The sequence below is a fragment of the Lontra canadensis genome, unplaced genomic scaffold (assembly GCF_010015895.1).
Source record: "Lontra canadensis isolate GAN:19392208 unplaced genomic scaffold, GSC_riverotter_1.0 scaffold61, whole genome shotgun sequence".
Taxonomy (NCBI): domain Eukaryota; kingdom Metazoa; phylum Chordata; class Mammalia; order Carnivora; family Mustelidae; genus Lontra; species Lontra canadensis.
The window spans coordinates 769,497-789,812 of record NW_022631055.1 but is presented as its reverse complement, the minus strand read 5'-3'; the positions used below and the strand labels follow the sequence as shown (position 1 = coordinate 789,812).

General features: G+C 39.9%; 1 protein-coding gene across 3 annotated transcripts in view; it reads right to left on the bottom strand.

Moving 5' to 3' along the window:
- The window catches only part of EFEMP1 (EGF containing fibulin extracellular matrix protein 1), a 59,691-nt gene extending 42,272 nt beyond the window's left edge, over window positions 1-17,419 (bottom strand). For 2 of the 3 annotated variants that reach the window (XM_032877729.1, XM_032877727.1), the window contains exons 1-4: window positions 17,292-17,419; window positions 15,921-16,008; window positions 11,693-11,741; window positions 11,111-11,524 (exon numbers count right to left, since the gene is read on the bottom strand). In XM_032877729.1, the coding sequence (XP_032733620.1) occupies window positions 11,111-11,524; window positions 11,693-11,741; window positions 15,921-16,001 (544 nt within the window). In that variant the 5' untranslated portion in view covers window positions 16,002-16,008; window positions 17,292-17,419. Of the gene's footprint in view, window positions 1-11,110; window positions 11,525-11,692; window positions 11,742-15,920; window positions 16,009-16,509; window positions 16,558-17,291 lie in introns of all 3 variants that reach the window. The other variant, XM_032877728.1, reaches the window with a different exon arrangement.
- Between the last annotated feature and the right edge of the window lie 2,897 nt (window positions 17,420-20,316).

Here is a 20,316-nt window from a genome sequence, read left to right as displayed (position 1 = left end):
ATTTTCTGCCTTGCTTGTTGAGTGGACTTTTATTCTGGGCTACCTTCTGACTATATAATTTACCGAAGTCTGAAGAATGAAAGAGCATAGGGATTCAGTGTCACACCCAAATAAGCTATTTTTTAATCCATTCTATGAGGTTCTACCTAAAAAGTTTATTTTGTTAAAAATTCCGTTACTCATTGTAGAATACAGAGGTGGGTCAGGATGGAATCCAGGTAAATCTCCAAGAAGGATTAGTGAGGAAATGACCAGGGTGCTGTAGAAATGAAGACAACAGGGCCTTAGAGGTCACCCCTAATACTTTTACTTTTATTCTGTTGACCCTGCCTCTACTCCATCTAACAAAATTACTTGTTGATTAAATAATGCAGTAGCTGTCCAAGGTGTCCTGTTCCCCTGTGGTAGGTGAACACATGAATTTAGAAAGCAGTTTCCAATTTTGATTTTACAGAAATAATGAGAAAGTAACAGAATCATTTTAGAAACTTTATCAGCTTTGATTGGTTTGATTTGAATACATGTTAACTTCCTACCAAAAATGACGTTGCCTCATACATGTCTGGGCACGTGCCTGTATATGGGTATGAACCTGAGTAGGTGTATGTGTGAGTATATGTGCATGGGTGGGAGTAAATGCAAGCCAGGTGAGAAAGAGGGCCTTGAGCCTGCAGAGGCAGATTTCTGAGGTGTCTTTTAACAACTTCTTTTAGAATGTCCTTTCCTCTTTTAGATGAGGTGTTTTCTGATACCACAAACTGCTCAGGAAAAAACACGGATAAGGAGAGAAAACCATCTTATATAACATTCTCTCTTCAGGCTTCAAATTATGAAATGTGGTGATTAGAAAAAAATTCATCAGTGAGTTTAGTAAAGTTAAACAATGCCAGGTATGTCAACTGCTCCTGTATTTTGGGAGAATAATTAGAGTTGAACTAATTCTCTAAGAAGCCTCTTCAACAACAGTTTGAAGGATTCAACAGCAAACTCTGAAATACAGATATACTGCTCTTCATAATTAAATCCGAGTAAAAATTTGGTAATTTTTGGTAAAAAAATTATTTTTTACTAATATTTGGAAAAAAAAACCCTGAGATATTTAAGGTTTTTTTTTTTGTTGTTGTTGTTGTTTTGTTGTTTTTTACCAAATAGTAAAAATGTCAACCAGAATTTAATGGCATGCTCATCTGTGACTATATGTATGACAGGAGAACTCTGCTGCAAAATATTTCACAAGTAAAATCTAACCAATCACCATAGAACAAAAAAAATCTTCTTTAATCCAGATTGTGATAGACCTGGTTTCCAGGGAGGACACTGAATAGAATTCTGTGAGTTGTTTCCCATTTTGGATCATGTTCTACACCTCTACTCAAGGGAGTAGGGTAGATTCCTTACAACACCCATAGCTGTTTAGGGAGCAAAATTTGTTTCATTACATTTGCTGGAACTTTTTGGTATTTAACAGTATGCACAGTGGTAGTTCCAATTCCCATAATGATTCTTATTTTACCTGGACATACATAAAAGCTATACACGCAGTTTTTGTAGATGTCTCTGATTCCATTTCCTACTTGACACTCTTACTTCATCTACAGTTCAAGTATAAGCTAGTTATTAGCTCCCAAGGCGCCCTCAGTAAACTGGGTTCTTTCTTCCTGGGCCCCTAGGATCCACCGATTTTCTTCTTACCTCCCAAGCAATTCAGGTCTTCCTACCTTGGGAACAGAAATGCACTTCTTTAAGTCACCTACACCCAACTAAGTGATTTTCCTAGACTCTACCCTTCAGCATTTGAACAAAGTTGACTTGAAAAGGGTAATTTCTGGCTAGTAGTTGAGGAAAATGACCAATATGGATTGCTCTGAATCTTTCTTATTTTAGAGAGCTTTATCAAGTGCCTTGAGTTTGTTCACAATATCAGAGAATTTATATATTTTCTAACATTCCCCTCAACCATATTTTCATTATTCATCATTAGATTTCTGAGGAATTATATATTTGATACAAAGAGGCATTCACAATTTAAATGACTTTTCAGAAAGTAAAAAAGAATCTAGTATTTCCAATTACTAGTTTTGCTCTAGGGATAATAGAAACCTGTTTTTTCACCAACGTTTATTAAAACAATCTAGGGTATAAAGAATAGACTTTATAGCTCCTTTCAAGCTGCTTAAGCTTAAAATGGGAACAAGGTATCTAAGACCCCAATTATTAATGAGAAATTTGATAACATATATAGTTGGGAAATATACCTTATATACATTTGGTACTTAATAGCTCATTTACAAAGATGGTTTTAGAACTCAGAGTAAACTATAAGCCTGAGCTCTCTGATGCTAAAAAACCATTCATTTATTCAATTAGACACACACACGTGCACAAAAAACCACATTTGCTTAGTGTCTATTCAATAATAAATAAAACAGGACACAGTTCAGGAAGATATTTAGACAGAGTTGGAGGAACATATTAGTATTTTGCTAGGGAGCTACTGAAGATGGAACTGGTCATAGATGTTTGCTGTGCAGCTCAGCATCAAGTGTGTTTCTGTTTAGGTTTTCCTCTACCTACCGCTTTGCCTTTCCTCATTAGCCTTCCTATCAGCAGCTCACTGTCTCTGGGGACTGTCCTGAGAAACCATTCCAGGGTAGAAGGAACACATTGCTGATTCTCACCTATTCTGCTTGGCTACACTGATTGTTACTTCCTCTACTGTTTGGATTTTAATTTCCTCATGACACCTCTCAACTTCCTCTCATCATTCTCTTTTAAACAGTCCATTCTAGGGGTGCCTGGGTGGCTCAGTGGTTAAGTGCCTGCCTTCAGCTCAGGTCATGATCCTGGGGTCCTGGGATTGAGCCCTGCATCAGGCTCTCTGCTCAGCAGCTCCCCCTGCTAGTGCTTGAGCTCGTGCTCTCTGTCAAGTAATAAATGAATAAAATAATGTTTTTTAAAAAATGGACCTTTCCAGGAAGGAACCAAACTTTTGTTCTTGACCACATTTCTGGGGACATTTCTTTTTTCTGTCCAAATATAGATTTCAGTAAATTGGAAGGATACCTGTATTACAAACTGGTGACACTTTTAGCAGTTCGTTATGTACTTCTTGTAAAGTCCCGTGTGTTACTTTGCTGGACTATTGTTGGTTTCTTTTTTTGCGTTTTGTTCACTGAAGTGTTGATGATGCCAAATTCTCTAAGAACAATGAGCACTCCTTCCTTCTATTTTGATTTTATCAAAGTGCCCACAATAGATAGTAGTTCTCAAACTGGATTATGTTTGTTGAGCATTAGCTGAATGGGTTTGTGTTCTATTTGATCAATTTCACTCGTGGTATTTCTTGGTTACCCTTCACTAGGACAGATGCACAATTATTTGAAAAGTAGTTCAAGGTTTAAAAATTGATTTTGCTCAAATCTTAAGTTTTTCAGTCTATTTAATACACATTTATATAACATTGGTTCACTGTCTCTCCCTCCTTTGAATCTGTAGGCATATGAAATTGACAGCAACAAGTTATCCATGCTGCTGCTGATATCTTGCCACTCAGCCTTCCTTTCATGTCATTTCTTCACTTCATCTTTATTAAATGTTTACAAATCAGTTAGGTTCAAACTACAAGCCTGAAATTGTGGCTAAATGCTTGCAATGACAGCTGTAGTTTTCTGCCAATATTTGAAAGCAGTTTTCTTGCTCAGTTTTGTTTTTGAGTGTGCAATTTGCAGATACCTCCTGGAAAAAGAAGCTTGCTAATGGATTTCAGATGTGGTGTGAAGTACTTATTTGTACATTCGTGCAAAATCAAACACATTTGGGACAAATTTTGTTTATTCTTTGGTTTCAAAGAATAGAATTGTACCAGTAATTCAGCAAGTGTAAAGGCAATCCCTACAAAAGGGGCAACTTGTTGATTTCAAAGAATACAGTTTGAGACTTTCTGCTGGAGAAAGAAATAATGAGCCAGCAACCAGTGCACATTCCTGAAGCTACCCAGGCTTGCAATCCTACTCTCATCTGCTTCTTTCTGCTGCTACAGGGAGAGGGAAATTCATTCCACAGATTAAGCGTTAACTAGTTGTTTTCTGTTTTTTTTTTTTTTTTTTAAGATTTTATTTATTTATTTGACAGAGAGAGAGAGATCACAAGTAGGCAGAGAGGCAGGCAGAGAGAGAAGGGGAAGCAGGCTCCCTGATGTGGGGCGCTATCCCAGGACGCTGAGATCATGACTTGAGTTGAAGGCAGAGGCTTAACCCACTGAGCCACCTAGGCACCCCAGTGTTGACTAGTTTTAACAAGGATCTCATCTTTGATGAGAAGTAAATCTTTGATCAAGTTTAAATAGAACAGAAGACACCATGGGAACACTCTTAAGTAGAGTGAGATGTCAGCAGGGCATCCAGTAGTGGAAGGATCTCCTATCACTTTGGTAAATGAAAGATGCTTTAAGGCCAAACTCAGAGTCAACCTCCTCATTTGTGACTCTGCATGAACTAAACCTCAAGACAGCATTAACTCATCTTGCCAGTTTGTGCTGTGAGCATAAGGGGGATGCCTATAGAAGGTATAAATATCTCTTAGCACCAACCGTTACCACAGCCAGAGCAGAATTTAGAGTTTCACTGACAGTTCAAGACTGTTATGGTATTTCACATTTGCAGGTTTTATAGAGAGATGCACAGTCTCTTGTTTTCTTCTTTAGATGCTTCCTTTCACTCTAGACTACACATATCATACCCTACTAACTAGAACTCATCATCACTCATGTTTAGGAATCAGAGTCCTGGTGATGACAATAAGAAAGGTGAGAGAAATAAAACAAATATTTTCTCCTAGAAACAGAATATATATTTTTGATGGTTTCTTTTTCCTACTTCACATTTTCCCATGTGTGAGGCGAACATGATAACCACTACACTACAGAAACTACATTTTCCCTTGTAAAGTATTATGACCTTACCCTCTGATTTTTGTAGCTGAATTCAATTTTCGGAAGTTAAGATTAAGTTGGGGCATTGGTTCTCAAACTTGAACACACATCAAAATCACAGGATTGTTAAAACACAGATTGTTGAGCATCATCCCCCAGAGTCTCTGATTTGTAGGTCTAATGGGGTCCAGGAATTAGCATTTCTAATAAATTACTGGATGATGCTAATGCTTCCAGTCTAGGGACCACACACTATGGAAGATAGTTTTACGGCATAGTCTTTGTGTGCAGAAGTGTGATCATACTGACCTCTTTCATTCTTTCACGTCAAATAGTTGCCATTCAATTTTTATGAAGCAAATTTAAGGACACTTCTTGAGTCCTTAATCATATACATATACACATTGTTCACAATTGTATATTAGAAATCTTTCTTTTTTTAAGATTTATTTATTTATTTGAGGGAGAGTGAGACAGTACATGTGCATGAGGAAGGGGGAGGAGCTGAGGGAGAGGGAGAGAAAAGAATGTCAAGCAGATTCCCCACTGAGTTTGGAGCCTGTAGTGGGGCTTGATCTCATGACCCTGACATCATGCCTGAACTGAAACCAAGTTTCAGTTCTTAACCAACTGAGCCACCTAGGCGCCTATATTAGAAATGTCTTAAATTTGAAGGGGCAGGGGGTGGGAGGTTGGGGGAACCAGGTGGTGGGTATTGGAGAGGGCACGGATTGCATAGAGCACTGGGTGTGGTGCAAAAAACAATGAATATTGTTACGGTGAAAATAAATTAAAAAAATTAAATAAAAAAATCTAAAAAAAAAATAAAAAAAAAGAAATGTCTTAAATTAACTAGGCATTCAGTGACTATAGTAATTTGGAAAAGTAAATTATGAAACTGCTAGATTTTTCAGGAGAAAATCAGTCACTTCTATTGCACTGCATCAGCTTATTTAAAAAGTTATTAAGTTATCCCTACAACCTCGACCCCCATTTATTTACATGGCTTTAGAGAATTTTTAGATACTGAAAGGCAATTAACAACTAAAAGCAATGAAAAGCAGTAAGCAGGCTAAATACCCATTTTCCTTTCTGCTTGAAGTATTTGTTTCTGTTAATATCATAATTTACTCAATTATAGTCTTCCTTTTGCAAAATACCTATTTTCTGAGATCAGAGTTCTTCACTGGGTTGTATAATTATACGTAACAAAAATTGGGCATTTCCTCACAAAACTAACCAAAACAATGAGAAACCCTAATGACATTCGTAGAGGATCCAAAAAAAGAAAAAACCCCAAAAAGATAGTGTTTGAAAGCTCTTTTGTTATGACAATGCCAGGTATGTTAAGCCACTTGATTACACTATAATTTATAAGTCCTCTTTTGTATATGAGATCATATAAGTTTCAAATGAAAGCAATCAAAGAAAGACGTCCCTAGCATCTGAGAATCTGTACATGTTAGTTCAAGTTTCTCTTTTTAAAAGTATATATATAGATAATAACTTCTTTCCTTTTCAAAATAGTATTTTAGTTATCCTTATGTTTATAAAGAAATGTGCAAAAGATAATAGGTGATCCCCAACAATGCAGAGCTTTTTAAACCCTGAGCATAATTTTTTTTGTTGTTCCTTTGAGCTTTACAAAAAGGCAATTTTTTCTCTTTGGCTTTTTAGTTGCTCTTGAATCACAGACAACAGTGATAAAAATGAAATCATTTAAAATACAGCTAAATTTTTTTTCAATTTGACAAACAAAATTTTATAGTTGAAGCATGATATTTAATTTGGCTGTGTGGTACATTTTTTCCCCCAGAAGAAATGTGGAAAGATGAGCTACCTATTGTATGACATGACATGTATCTCAGTATGTAGGTGCTAATGTCTAGGTATTTGGCACATGCAAAGTCTAGAACAATGTGGAAACCTGCTTATTGACAAACCGGTAAGTGGGATCCGGACAACGGCAAGGGAAGTCCCTGTCCAGGTACTTAAAAATCAGTGAAGTTTGGTTTTTGAAAATTCAAAACAAATTAAAAAAAAAAAAAACAGTTTCACTGGACAAACAGTGCCATAACCTGAAAAAAAAAATGGCTTTAACGTTGAGAAGTTCTCACTCTTGGCTGTGAGGTGCAAGAGATTCGATTATTGGGGTGCTCTAGGGTGATCAACCACCCCAGTTGTTGAGGACAGAGGCATTTCCCAGAATGCGGGGTTTTCAGTTTTCGAACCAGGACAGTCTTGGTTAAACAGAGACAGTTGGAAACCCTGGGTTGTGTTTTCACATCTGTCAGTTATACTTTATATAATACAAGCCAGGTACTGTACTTGGCTTGAGTCCATAATCAGCTTCATTAGGCATTTGTAACAAGTTGATTTTTTGATGTTACAGTTTCTTTGGCAAGTTAGTAATAATACCTGTGAATCCTGACCAATTTTAGTAATGGCTTAACTATCAGCTACACAAAATATCTTATGTTTAATTTTTTGAAAGTTGAATTAAGTAAACAAATTCCTTTAAATTGAGCAATCAATACTTTCTCTTACTTGCCAGTTCCCAAATGATATTTTTCTATGAGAGTGAGGCTTTTAGAAAGTTATATATGCTTTTAAAAATCCTTTCTTAACTTGAACTAGTGATTTTGAAATCCATTGCCTTTGAGGAAGATACACAGAGACTAGGCAATAAAGTTGTAGAAAGATTAAGTGGCCCATCAATGGGTTATAATATATTCCCTATTCATTCATCTCCCTTTTGGAGCAGATGAGTATCTGTTGGCTTTTATGTAGATGATAGCTCATAGAGAAACAGTTTCTAAAACTTTATTTATCCATGACTCCAGGTATGTGACAGTACAATGATATTCATGTAGTTTTTGTGATGTAGTTTTGTCATGATATTCGTGACAGTTTTTATAGCTGTCAAGGATGGTGCCTGTCATTTGAAATTTTCAGTGCAAATTGCTCCCCCAGTATCACCCATGGTTGGCAAAAATTGTCTGAAAAAACTTCCTCAGTGTGAACTGATATTTGGAGGTAATGTTGCTTTTTAAACCTCCTGCTTTTGCACAACATTGAAAAATTCTGGACAAATACATGAAAAAGGAGTAAAAAAAAATCATGTTTTCACTGATTGTTAAAGCACAGAAGGCTGGTCAAAAACATATTTATAAAATAGGGGCACCTGGGTGGCTCAGTCATTTAAGCATCTGACTCTTAATTTCAGCTCAGGTTGTGATCTCAGGGTTGTGAGATCAAGCCCTGAATGGGGCTCCATGCTCAGGGGGCGCCTGCTTGATTCTCTCTCTGCCCTCCCCTCTGCCCACTTTCTTTATGTCTTTCTCCAAAAATAAATAAATAAACTTTTTAACAATATATTTGTGAAATAGAATACACTTAAAATATCTACTGGTAGTTAAATTATTAGGCGCCATCTGTAACTGGCACAAGCGTGTTCAAAGGTACAATTGACTTTAACACCAAAGCACAGTACAGATTTCAGCCATTACATAAAAAATCTCCTCAGCTTTAGGTTATGTAATGATAAACTGTACCTGTTGAAAAATATATGTGGAAAAAAGAAATAATTTTAATACAAATATGACTCATCTGCAGGCATTCATTTATTCTGATCCAGCAACCATGGTAAATGTGTTTGGATTACTGGGCATAGTATGAAACATTTAAAAGGGAGTGGAGAACTTTATTAAAACAGAAGGCTCTTCAAACTCTACAATGATGTCAGAAATATAGGTCCTTGGAGCACATTATTGTTTTAAGCGGAGGTCCCCGCACTTTCACATTGGTTATAAAACATTATTTTGTGCTGCTGGCCTGGAATGAGAATGTCATACATCTGCAGGCAATTAGAAGAAGCTGGACTGCATGTTTGATTAGCTCAATAATAAACGGGCACAAGTGTGACTCCACTTATGTTAGTCAGATTCCCTAGACAGATTATCCTGTTGTTATCATATGAAATAACCCCCTTTTATCAACAATTAAGTAAATCCACATTTATGGGCACTTTGCAAAATTGTGAGGTGGGAAGAAATCCAACTTAAGCCTTAAGTCATCCAAAAAACTTTTAACTCTGCTTTCAATGATACAGACCCCAATCCCAAGTCTTAAAGAAATTGGTTGAATTATATAGAACAGTTGGGTTAGAAATACCCTGTGTGCACACAATCAGTAAGTGTGTTTTTAGCATCTATTATAAGCAAGGTATTTAATAGTTTTAGCTTATAACTAAAGAAAAAAATTCTCACAGAATTAAGAATTACAAATATTTTAATCTGTGAAAAGTAATTTTGTAAGGTCTAAGTCTTTTTAAAAAAATTAAATAGATTTCATTTTCATTATTCACATTTTATTATGCAGTTTCTACTATAACCAAGTGAATCTTGTAAGTCTTGAATATACTCTATCCTAGAACTTCTTCATTCAGTTCTAGGCATTGTTCTTGAATTCAACCACATTTGCCAATGATAGGTATAAGCCACTTTGGGAAATGACCCATTCATTTTTTTTTTTTTTCTCCTAAGTACCATTAAAATATATAACTGGAGCATGAAAAATAATTCAGTATAGAAAAGTCAATACTTAAAAAAAACTTCAGTATCACTTTCCAGTTTCAGGAAAAACACCACCAAACCTTCCAATTCAACTAGATATTTAAATAACACAATTAAAAGTTGCTGTCTTAAATAAACTCAAGATACTTTTTATCAATATTCACTCAAACACATATACATAAAGTAACCTCATGAGGCTATCTCCTTGACATACTCCTTAAATTAAATATCAGAATATCAAGCAGATGCTGAAGCATTCATCATCATTATTGGAATTCTGACTCATGACAGTAACACAAAACAGATGCTAATATGATGCACCCTCTGAAAAGTGACACCATCACGGCATGGGTTAGCTCTTGATGTGGGGTACTTAAAAATTTGAACACAAAATATAAAATATTAAAAGTCAGGGTATGATAGGTGTCCTTCATTTATAAGCCGTTTCAAATCTATCTCATACAGTAGATAAAACTCCACACCAGTGCATAAAGAGCAGCATCTCAGGGAAATAGAAGATGCTTCTTTTCCTCACTCAGAACAGGTAGAAGGTTAAAAACTCCTGGACCCTTTCTGTTGGCCAATATGTACCAGGCACCTGTGGTATAAAATGAGGTCTACTCTGTCAGCCCCAGGGCTGTGCAAAAGGAGTCTGGGGCTTCTATGGCCCTTGTCAGTAATGAGCTCCACGACCAGGCAGATCTGAAAGGGTTGGCTAAGTAGGAAAAGGGCAACAAAATCTCATAGCACAGTCCAGTTAACTAATAACCTACACATCTTCAAAGCCCAAGATTCTTATCATTTTGTTAGCATGAGTCTACAGCTGTTTCTAGAATACACAGTGATGTGTACTCTTTGTGAAAATAAACAGAAAAACCCAAGCAGATGGTGCCATGGTGCAAGTGATATAAGAGAAATGTGCTCAGATGAGAACTGAAAAAGATAGAAATGTGGAGTGGGGGAGACTCCTCAAAGGTAACGAGAAACAGAAGTCCCATTTCTTTATTCCTCAGTGAGAAAAATAAATTAGTGGCAAGTTCAATGAAAAGAAAACTTGAGAACCCAAAGGAGGACATTTATGGAGTAGCTTGATGCACAATTTCTAAGTCCAAATGAATAACCTGACTGTTCCTTCTGACAGCTGTTGACTCTGGCTCCGCCTGCCTGGGTTTGAAGGCTAGTTCTACTCTCACCACCTGTGTGACCCCTGATTCCCAAACTTGGCTGCAGGCTTGGAACCACATGGGGAGCTTTAAAAGAATTGGGAGGCCCAGAACCCATCCCCAGAGACTGTTATTTAATGGGGCTGGGGTGTGGCTTGGATGTGGAGGTTTTAAAAGCTCCCAAGTGACTATAGATGGTTGCGGCTATCTTTGAGAACCACTGATGACCCCTCTCTCCGAGCCACGGCTTCCTCATTTGTAAAATGAGGTCGATACAGGCAGCAACCAACTTTTAGGATTTTTGCGATGATTAAATGATAATTCAGGCAAAGCACTCAGCACCATGGCGTGTGGGAAGTTCTCAGTAAACTGGAGCTGTTAATCCTCACCACGAGGTGCACTTGGACAAGAACGTTCTCATTAGCATAATAAGTCATGCTTACCTTGGCACACGTTATGCTCACTCTGTTCGTAGCCTGTTGCACACTGGATCCGGTGAGAAGGGTTGGAGGGGATGCGCTGAGGGTCAGCTGGGTTTCGCCGGATGACAAAGTTATTTCGGCCAGTCTGCACTTCCGGCCCTGCAACTGCGGCAGCGCTGGCCACGAAGCCGCCCCCGGGCATCACTCCACTGGCTGCCATGCCCGTGGCTGCCACGCCCCCAGCGCCTGTCCCTGACGAGGCGGCTGCATTGGCCGCTGCTCCCACGCCTTCCGCAGCGGGTGTTTCTTGCTGAGGTTGCTCATTATTGACAATAATCTGGGCTGTTTTAGGAAGGCAGAGGTATCCTCCGTAGTGGTTGACACATTTCATTCCACCTTTGCAAGCGTCTGGGACAATGTCACATTCATCAATATCTGTGGTCAGCAATAAAATAAATCAGGAATCTTCTCAGAGGGAACACCAAACATGTAAATAAATATACACTCACGCCTTTTTGGTAGAGTACAAAGAGGACAGGAAGAGTGACATGAGATGGAGACAGAAAGCTATGTTCAGACGGGAAGTCTTTGAAGTTGGCTCACCTTTGCACTGCTGTCTTACAGGATCCCACTCATATCCATCTGTGCATTGCTGTGAAGAAAACATCAAAGATGGGGCCAGGAGACAGTTAATTGGTGTATCCACTTCCTAAGAAGTCACTCTAAAAGCTTCATTCCTATGACAACAATCCTTACTCTAGAGTCCCAGGTAGATCATGAGGTGGATAGTTTAACATTCCCTAGATTTTCTCCCTCCCTCCCTTCCTTCTCTCCCTCCTTCTTTCCTTCCTTCCCACCTTCCTTCCTTCTTTCTTTCCTTCTCTCTCTCTCTCTCTCTTTTTTTCTTTTGACAAATCTGTGCATTGGATCACTTCCAGGCTCCCTTCTCAATCACCAGCTGCCTCAACTCTTGTGTTGTATTTGGTACAGTTGCCCATCACCATCTCAGAATTCTTTTCTCTGTCTCAATACTGATCTTCCCTAATCTCCTTGAATGCCTGTTTTTTGCTTTATTTGCCCTTCTTCCACATTAAAAATTTTACCAAAAAGAAAAAAAAAAATCAACCAAGTTCCTTTATTTAGCCCTTGACTCTTCCCCTCCTCTCTCAATTCTCTTAGAGCATTCCAGCACCTGCCTTTCCTTACCTGTTCAGCTGAGTCTCAAGCCTCCCACTCACACCTTGGCCCACCTCCTAGCTTCAATTCCTATCAGTCCTCTCTAGTTCACTCACTAAACAAACCATCTACTGAGTACCTTCTCCTACTGGGCACCGTTCTAGTCCCTGGGCATGCAAAGATCATGAAGACCTTGTCCTTGTCCTCAAGTGGCTCACATATCAGAAGAGCAGACAGACAGGTAGACAAGTTGGAGCAAGATGTCAGGTGCTGTGACACATACATATATGTGGAAAGAGTGATGGACTCTGTCCAGGGCTGTGTGTGGGCATGACAGAGTGGAAGAGAAGGCTTAATGGGGGAAGTCACAAGTGAATTGGGTCTTACAGGATCTTTCCAGGGAAATGTGGGAATTCTAGGAGGAGGGACCATGAGAGCAAAGATGCAACACTGTTAAAGACAGAAAGAGCTGCAAGTAGTCTGAGTGGGGGCATGCAGTCAGAGGGACAAGAAGGAACCAATTCCTACCTTGAATGTCAGCGAATCTCAAGCTTTATGATCAAGCTTAAGTCACCCAGGGTGCTTATTAAAATGCAGACCCAAAGGATCAGATTCTGCAGGTCTGGGTAGGAGACTTGGAATCTGAATTCCTAACAAGCATCCCAGGTGATTCTGACACAGGTTGCCTATAGGCTATTTCTTGAGAAACGCTACTATATGTGATAAGAGGCCTCTGAATAATGTTATTTATTTACTTATTTTCTCTGAAGCATTTTTAAGCTCAGGAAAATATTTGACCAGATGCAGATTTGAGGAAGATGCTTCAGGAAAGATAGAGCAAAAGTAGAGTGAACAAACCAATACACTTGAATTCTTTTAATAGCGCTGAGAGTTGCTTATGCACAAAACAGATTCTCGGCAAGTAAATAGCTGAATGGAGACAGCTCAGTTTAAAGATTTTAGTGGGATCTGAAACTTCACAGGGTGAAAACTATACTCACTTTATCTCTAAAGCTAATTCTTTTTAGTTTCTCCAACCTGCCCAGAGCGCCACCACCCTTCTTAGGACCTTGGATTATAACTGTAACACGCACACTGACTTTTCCATTTATTTTCCTTTAAACTCTGCTGACTTCGTGTCCATGTCTGTATCTACCATGTTGGTGTGTAAGCCTTCCTGGCCTCATGAATAGGCAAGGCTGTCTGGCTGTCCTCCATATCTCTGTGTGCTGCACACAGCCTCCAAGACAATCTTTCTTGCTCTCTTGATTGTATTACTCCTATATTTAAGACCTCACACTGACTTGCAGACCTCTCACCTCCCATTTCTGCCATCTCCAGTTTCCCCTCACCACCCAGCACCAGCCCACCTAAACCTGTCATCTCCTCAACTTGTCTTGGGTTGTTTTTACCCCTAGACTTTGATCATGTCACTTTCTCTGATTCCGATGCCTCTTCAGCCGTTCTAGATTAATCTGACGTCATTACTTCTTTCAAGATTCAGCACAGAACTTGACCTCTTCCAATATGCCAGTGCTGACATTAATTACTTCCTTGCTTTTTCTATCTCTTTAGCATTTATATAATTGATACAATTATAACATGTGTACTTGCTTAGGAACTTTGTAGTTCAACAGTATTTTCCCAGTGTAAATTCTATGAGGTAAAGGTCTAGATTTTCTTAGTAAACAAATAAACTTAAGTTCTTTTGCTGGTGTAAGAACTGCTTATGCACATGGTAGCTACTTGCCAAGTAAATGGCTGAATGAACCCTAACTTTAAAATGGAAGGGGGATATGACACTGTCTTGTGAATATGAGCTCAATTTTCCAAAAAGTACCTTTCAAGTCAGGCACAATGACAGTACACTGAATAATCTATTTGCTAGCTAGAGAGGGCATGCAGATTGTGATAGGTATTTAGTTCCAGTACATTTAATATGGATCTGCTATTAAACAAGCCTAGACTGACTAGACCACTTGCTGGCTGTGTAGCCTTCAGCAAGTTAGATACTCTCTCTGATCTTCAGTTCTGCTATTGGTGAAAGGAAGGTGATACCACTTCCCTCAACCTTTGCTATGGAAATGAAAGGAGACAGTATCCCCACAACGGGGTACTCACAGAGTAGTTATATTTTATTCTTTAACCATAAATTTTTAGGCATACACAGTTCAAGAGACAATAGACCTAATTTTAGAACAAAAAGGATGTCATATCTGGAAAATCTGCTATAATAATAATGAACCCTAGTTAGTGGTCTAAAACTCTAGTGTTTAATCCAGAGGGAACTTTCTCTGCTAAAGATCATTGTGATTTAGTTGATGAACCAAAGAGAAGGGGGTATAAGACAAGCAACTGTAAAAGCAATAAAATATTTTATTGGATGAATATAAAAATGGGTAGTTAATTTAACTTTAGCTCCTTAAGAAAGTAGTAAGTTTAGCCTGAATAACAAAACATTCTCATTTGAAGATAAACAGCACACATACTCATTTCTTGTGCTTTATTTATCTTCAGCAGAGGAAGCAACTACATTTATCATTAAGTTAACAAAATATTTATGTGAAACCCTACTTGATTTATAGTTGATCTGAACAACAACAAAGAACATTTTCCAGATGAATACTAACATTTCGGGGATAATAGGATACCAAAAAGTGAGATAATGTTTATTATCAGTAATTGACATTAGCTCACTTTTAGGAGTTTTATTTTCAAAAATTTTTCACATTCTTTTGAGTAGGATTACTTCATTTTAAATTGGGAGCAAGTAGAAAAATATGTTTTTCATATTGTGATCCAGGACAAATGTCACTTGCCTTATGACACTGGTTAAAGACTAGAAGACACCAAACAAAAACAAACAAACAAAAAAAGAAAAGAGAAAACAGAGGTGTAAACAAACTCGCTGAAAGTGAGGTAAGTACTGCCCTCTGTTCTCACTACATCCATTCCTGATAGATGATATTTTCGATATTTTATTAAACATTGGTAATATCTATGCAATCAACTAATTAATCAAATATTACTTGGAAATAATCAGATGCAATTAATTAGAAAATGGAAAACCAAATTTCACACAATGCATTTTAAGACCACTTTAGCCAATATGCATCCTTGCACATAAATTCTACCTGAAAGGCATTTATATGAATTATCAGTTATACTATAAATGGATATATAGTCTTTATAAATCCAATAGGGGCCATTTACATGAGAACATAAGTCATATATACAAATGAGGTATGTGCTTTTGTGACGTTTGTTTTTATTAGACTTGTCTTACTCTGCAAGTTCTGGTTTTATCTGCATGTATATAGGAATCCAGGCTTTCCAATTCCTTACCCTCATTGATTTATTGGATGTGTTAGAAACATGTAGCTTACTTTGGTTTTTGTTTTAAAAGGGTCTCCTTTTTCAGTCTTGCAGAAATCATTACATTTTGGTCCCTATCTCAATTGGTGATCTAAATGAAATTTTGGAGGGACCACGGGTGATTTAAACAAATCTTAAATGTGAACCACACTAAAGCATTCTTTAATTTATTACCCTCCACAGCCTGCAGACCACATACACTGGCAGGAGTGGATAAAGTCACCCTTGTGTCACCGAATCCCGCTGAACCGCACTTATCTCAAATTCCATCACCCCTTACCGTGTACGTGATGGTTTCTTCGGTGTCCTGTGACTTGACCAGCGCCAGAGTCAGCATAGTTAGGAAAAGGGCTTTCAACATCGTGAATCTCAAAGAAAACACAGGACAAACTGATGCTTAGTATCTGCTGCAGGGGAAATAACAAAACTTTAGCTGTGCAGTAGTAAGCAAGGAAGGGCAGGAGGGAGAGGCTGAGGTTCCATCATACCCGATTTCCAATCTCCTTTCTCATTCCCCTCCCCCACCTCAACCTTGCCTGGGCCAAAGGAGGCACCAAAGACTGTAAAACGGCTGCAGAGTTACATTTCACTTTACTCCATCCAGCTGCGCTGAACATATACAAAGGATATTCAGCGAGGAGTTTCTACGGTTCCTACACAACAGGCTCCAGAAAGGGTGTGGAAGGGAAGAATAGAGGGTAATTAATTTCAAAGGAGATGGTGCATTTATTTATGTGTGTGTGTGTGTGTGTGTGTGTGTGTGTATGAGAGAGAGACAGACACACACACATACAGAGAGGGAGAGAGAGAGGAGGTGGGGCAGCAAATCTCATATTCCTTGAACATTCAGGCTTTGCCTATATGCTCACCTCAAACTAGTGAAGTTCCTTGCACAGCTTAGCAGAAATACCTGTGAACTAATACAAATGACCTTGGCCTCAAACTTTTTTTTTTAAAGCAAAACACCAAAACAAAACTCAAAGAGCTATCTCCTCTCCTAGTAGAATACCTGCCCTTCAGAGTTCCTTCTCCTATCCCCCGAACAAACCCTCAAAGTGGCATTTCCGTGCCATTCTCTTCGCGCAGTTTCGTGTGAAAGCCCCAGGTCGTGCGGAGGAGCAGCCCCAAGCGTCCGATTCTCGGTGCCTTATCAGTCCCTTGGTACCCGGCACGCTACCTTCAGGATCCGGCTGCCTAGAGCCAGAACCCGGGGATCACACCGCAGCCGCGTACTAGTTTCCCGGCGGCCGACCTGGCGCCCCAGGGGAGGTGAGGTTCCCTCTCCTAAGTTAACAGGCTGCAGCCCCGGGAGCTGCTCTGCGCTCCCGCTTTTCACCAGCTCCTGTGGAATCCAGGTGCGGCTTAAATCTCGTACATTAGCCCCCTGAAACTTTCAAAACTTCGTTTATGGGCACAGCCCAGTCGTCTGATTGTGGGCGCGCACGCACTTGCCCATCCAAACAGATGTCACCCCGGTACTCGCACATGCTGACAGATCGCATTCCGAGACCGCACACCTCCACCTCCCTCTCTGCCTGAGAGATCTTGCACAGTCCGGGGGCAGTTCTCGGGTACCCTGCACCCTTGAGGTTACCCCACTTACTTCCCTGCGCGCGGCCCGGCGGGCACTGGGGGCGCCAGGGGCTCCTACCTGCGCGGCCGCGCTGCTCTCCGGGCCTGGGCAGCAAGGGGAGAGAGGCAGGGGAGGGCAGCCCGGTGGGTCTGAACTGGCGAGGTCTGGCAGCGGCCGCGGCGGCAGGAGGAGGAGGAGGAGTAAGGGAGGGAAAGGGGGAGGGCGAAGGGGGGCGGAGGAGAGAGCTGAGGGAGGCGCAAGGGCTGAGCCGGGCGCCGCAGGCCGGGCGGGAGAGCGCTCTGAGCAGCCGGGTCCGCGCCCCCCCCCCCGCCCCCAAGTGCCCTCTCCGCCTTGGCGCCTGCCCTCCTCTGCCAGCCGTTCACCCCAGTTCCCAGACACTCTGGAACCCCAGGCCGAAGATGGCATGCTTGGCATGTAAGGTCTTGGGTTTGAATCAGCCTTGGTGATGCTCCAGCCTTCCCGACAATATCTCATGCCCGGTAGAGGAAAAACATCTCTCCCAGAGAGCTGCTCAGGGTCCTGAGAAACTGGTTAAACATTTTTTTCCCCCCATAAGTGAATCCTATTAATTAACTAACCCCATTCATTGGACTGGTTGTTGTTGCCCTTTCTTTCAGATTATTTGTTTATTTATTTATTTTATTTTTGCGTGGGAGAGGGTCTGCTTCCTCAAATGTAGAAAAAAGAGAATCCGTTCATTCAACAAGTATTTATGACCTACTATGTGACAGGGTTGGCAATGGACCACATATAGCTCATGCTAACAAAATTGTGAAGTCAGATTTGGTTTTGGTCTTGCAAACCTCCCCTGTGTATGGGCCCTTTTTCTTTACCTACTGCTTCTCTTCTCTCCACTGGTTCACTTGCGAGAGTCCCCAGTTCTGGTCATTCAAAGTTGGACATTTCATTTTCACCCTTCATACTAATGGTGGAATTTCGGGAATCTGGAGAGCAAAAAAAAAAATTTTTTTTCTGGCTTCTTCAAATCATACCACACAGATTGCTGTTATCTCTGAAGGCTCCAACTCTATGGTCAGATTAATAGTTTGCTTCCAAGGCAGTCATGTCTTCTAAGAAGCAAACAGCCAAATACAACTTCATGAATGAGACGATGTGCCAACTGAAGGTACTGAGGACTTTGACCCCCAGCAGGAAACAGAGGGTGGGAGAGAGAGGGTCAGCTCCTTCCCCTTTTCTGCTGGCCACCACGGAGAAGATGGTAGACGGTGTAGGAGGCAGAGGCTGTTGGGTGGAGGCTTCTCTCCTTATCTCTGGGGTATGCAGTGGGTTGTCTAGACCTTGCCAGATTGGTTGCAAGCCACACAATATTGAGCAAGATCAAAGGAGCTTAATGGCCCTGAACCTTACATAAGTATGTGGGATTTTGCTAATGGTATTGAAGATTTTTACTACCAAAATTCAAATAAGTTTGTTTTCCCAGTCATTAATGGCCTCCAAACTTAAAAAAAAAAAAAAGAGGAACTTCACCTTTGTATAGTAAAAAGATCTGTCCACACATTTTCTTCTGTTCTTTTTTTTTTTTTTATTATTATTCTATCTTTGGCCCTCTCCCCAGAAAAAGTAGATTGAAACTCCCAAATTTCTATCTCCAGCCTGGAGCTCTTCTTACCTGAATATCCAGCTGCTGACATTGTTATCTTCCTCTGTACACCTAACGGGCATTTCAAACTTAGCAGGTCTGCTGAGTCTCACCCTCTCTCCCAGCCTACTCTATCTAGCTGCTTCACCATCTTGATTAATAGGAATTTCATCTTTCTAATTTGTTCAGCTCCAAGATCATGAGTCACCCTTGATTTCTTTTTTTCTCACACACCTTACATTCAATCCTTCAGAAAATTCTCTTGGCTCCACCTTCAAAATATTTCCAGAATCAGACCATTCTTCATCACTTCTTTTGTTAACACCCTGGTCTGAGCAACCAGTGTGTTCCACCTGGATTATTATGATAGCCTCCTGCAGTTTTTTTTCGCAGCAGAAATTCATATAGATGGATCCTAGAGTAGGTACTCTTTCATGTCTTGCTTCCCTCACTTAGCATGGTTCTGAGATGCATCCTTGTTGTTGGGTGCATTGGAAGTTCATTCCTTTTTATTGCTGAGTAGTATTCCAATGTATGGATAGCCCCTGACTTGTTTATCTGTTTACTTGCTGATAAATATTTGGACTGTTTATGAATAAAGCTGTCATGTATGTTCATGTAGAAATTTTTGTTTGAATATATGTTTTTCTTTTAGGTAAATACTTAGGAGAGGAGCTGCTGGGTTATATGGTAAGAATGTGTTTAACTTTAAAATGAAATGCCAAACTGTTTCCCAAAGTGACTGTACCATTTTACATTCCTACCAACAACATGCAAGATCCCATTTGCCCCACATCCTTGCCAAAAGCCAGTATTGTCCGTCATTTGTAGTGTTGGCTGTTGTAGTGTGTTATTTAAGCGGCATCTTATTGGTGATCTCATTTCTAATGATGTTGAGCATTTTTTATTTCTTTGTTATTTATTTCCTAATGTCCATCAATATATATTCTTTTGTGAAGATCTCATTAAAATCGTTTTTTTAAGCAGAGGGAGGGTAGGGAGCAGGGGGAAAGGGAGAGAGAGAGAATCTCAAGCAGGTTCCATGCCCAGTGTGGAGCCTGACATGTGGCTCAATCTCACAACCCTGAGATCATGACCTGAGCCAAAATCAAGAATCAGATACTTACCTGAATGAGCCACTCAGGCACCCCATCCTTCGTATTTCTAATGATAGGTTATCTCTTTACTAGTTGAAAAATAGTGAAATTGGCAATGGCTTTCTTGGGCCACTGATTGATTGAGGGGTGAAATATCGTCCCACTCCAAATTAATCAGAACTAAAAGGAAGTACTTCTTTTCCATAGTTAGGGGAAAGGCCTTCCAAGCACACAGTGGAAGGGAACAATGGAGCCCTTTGCCTCAGCTGCCACTGGCAGCCATGTTAACACCTGGAGGTAAGCCAGCCTGATCATGAAGGTGGTACATGCTGTGGGTGGCCAACATGTGGACAGAGCCTACATCCTGGATAGATTGTTCATAGGG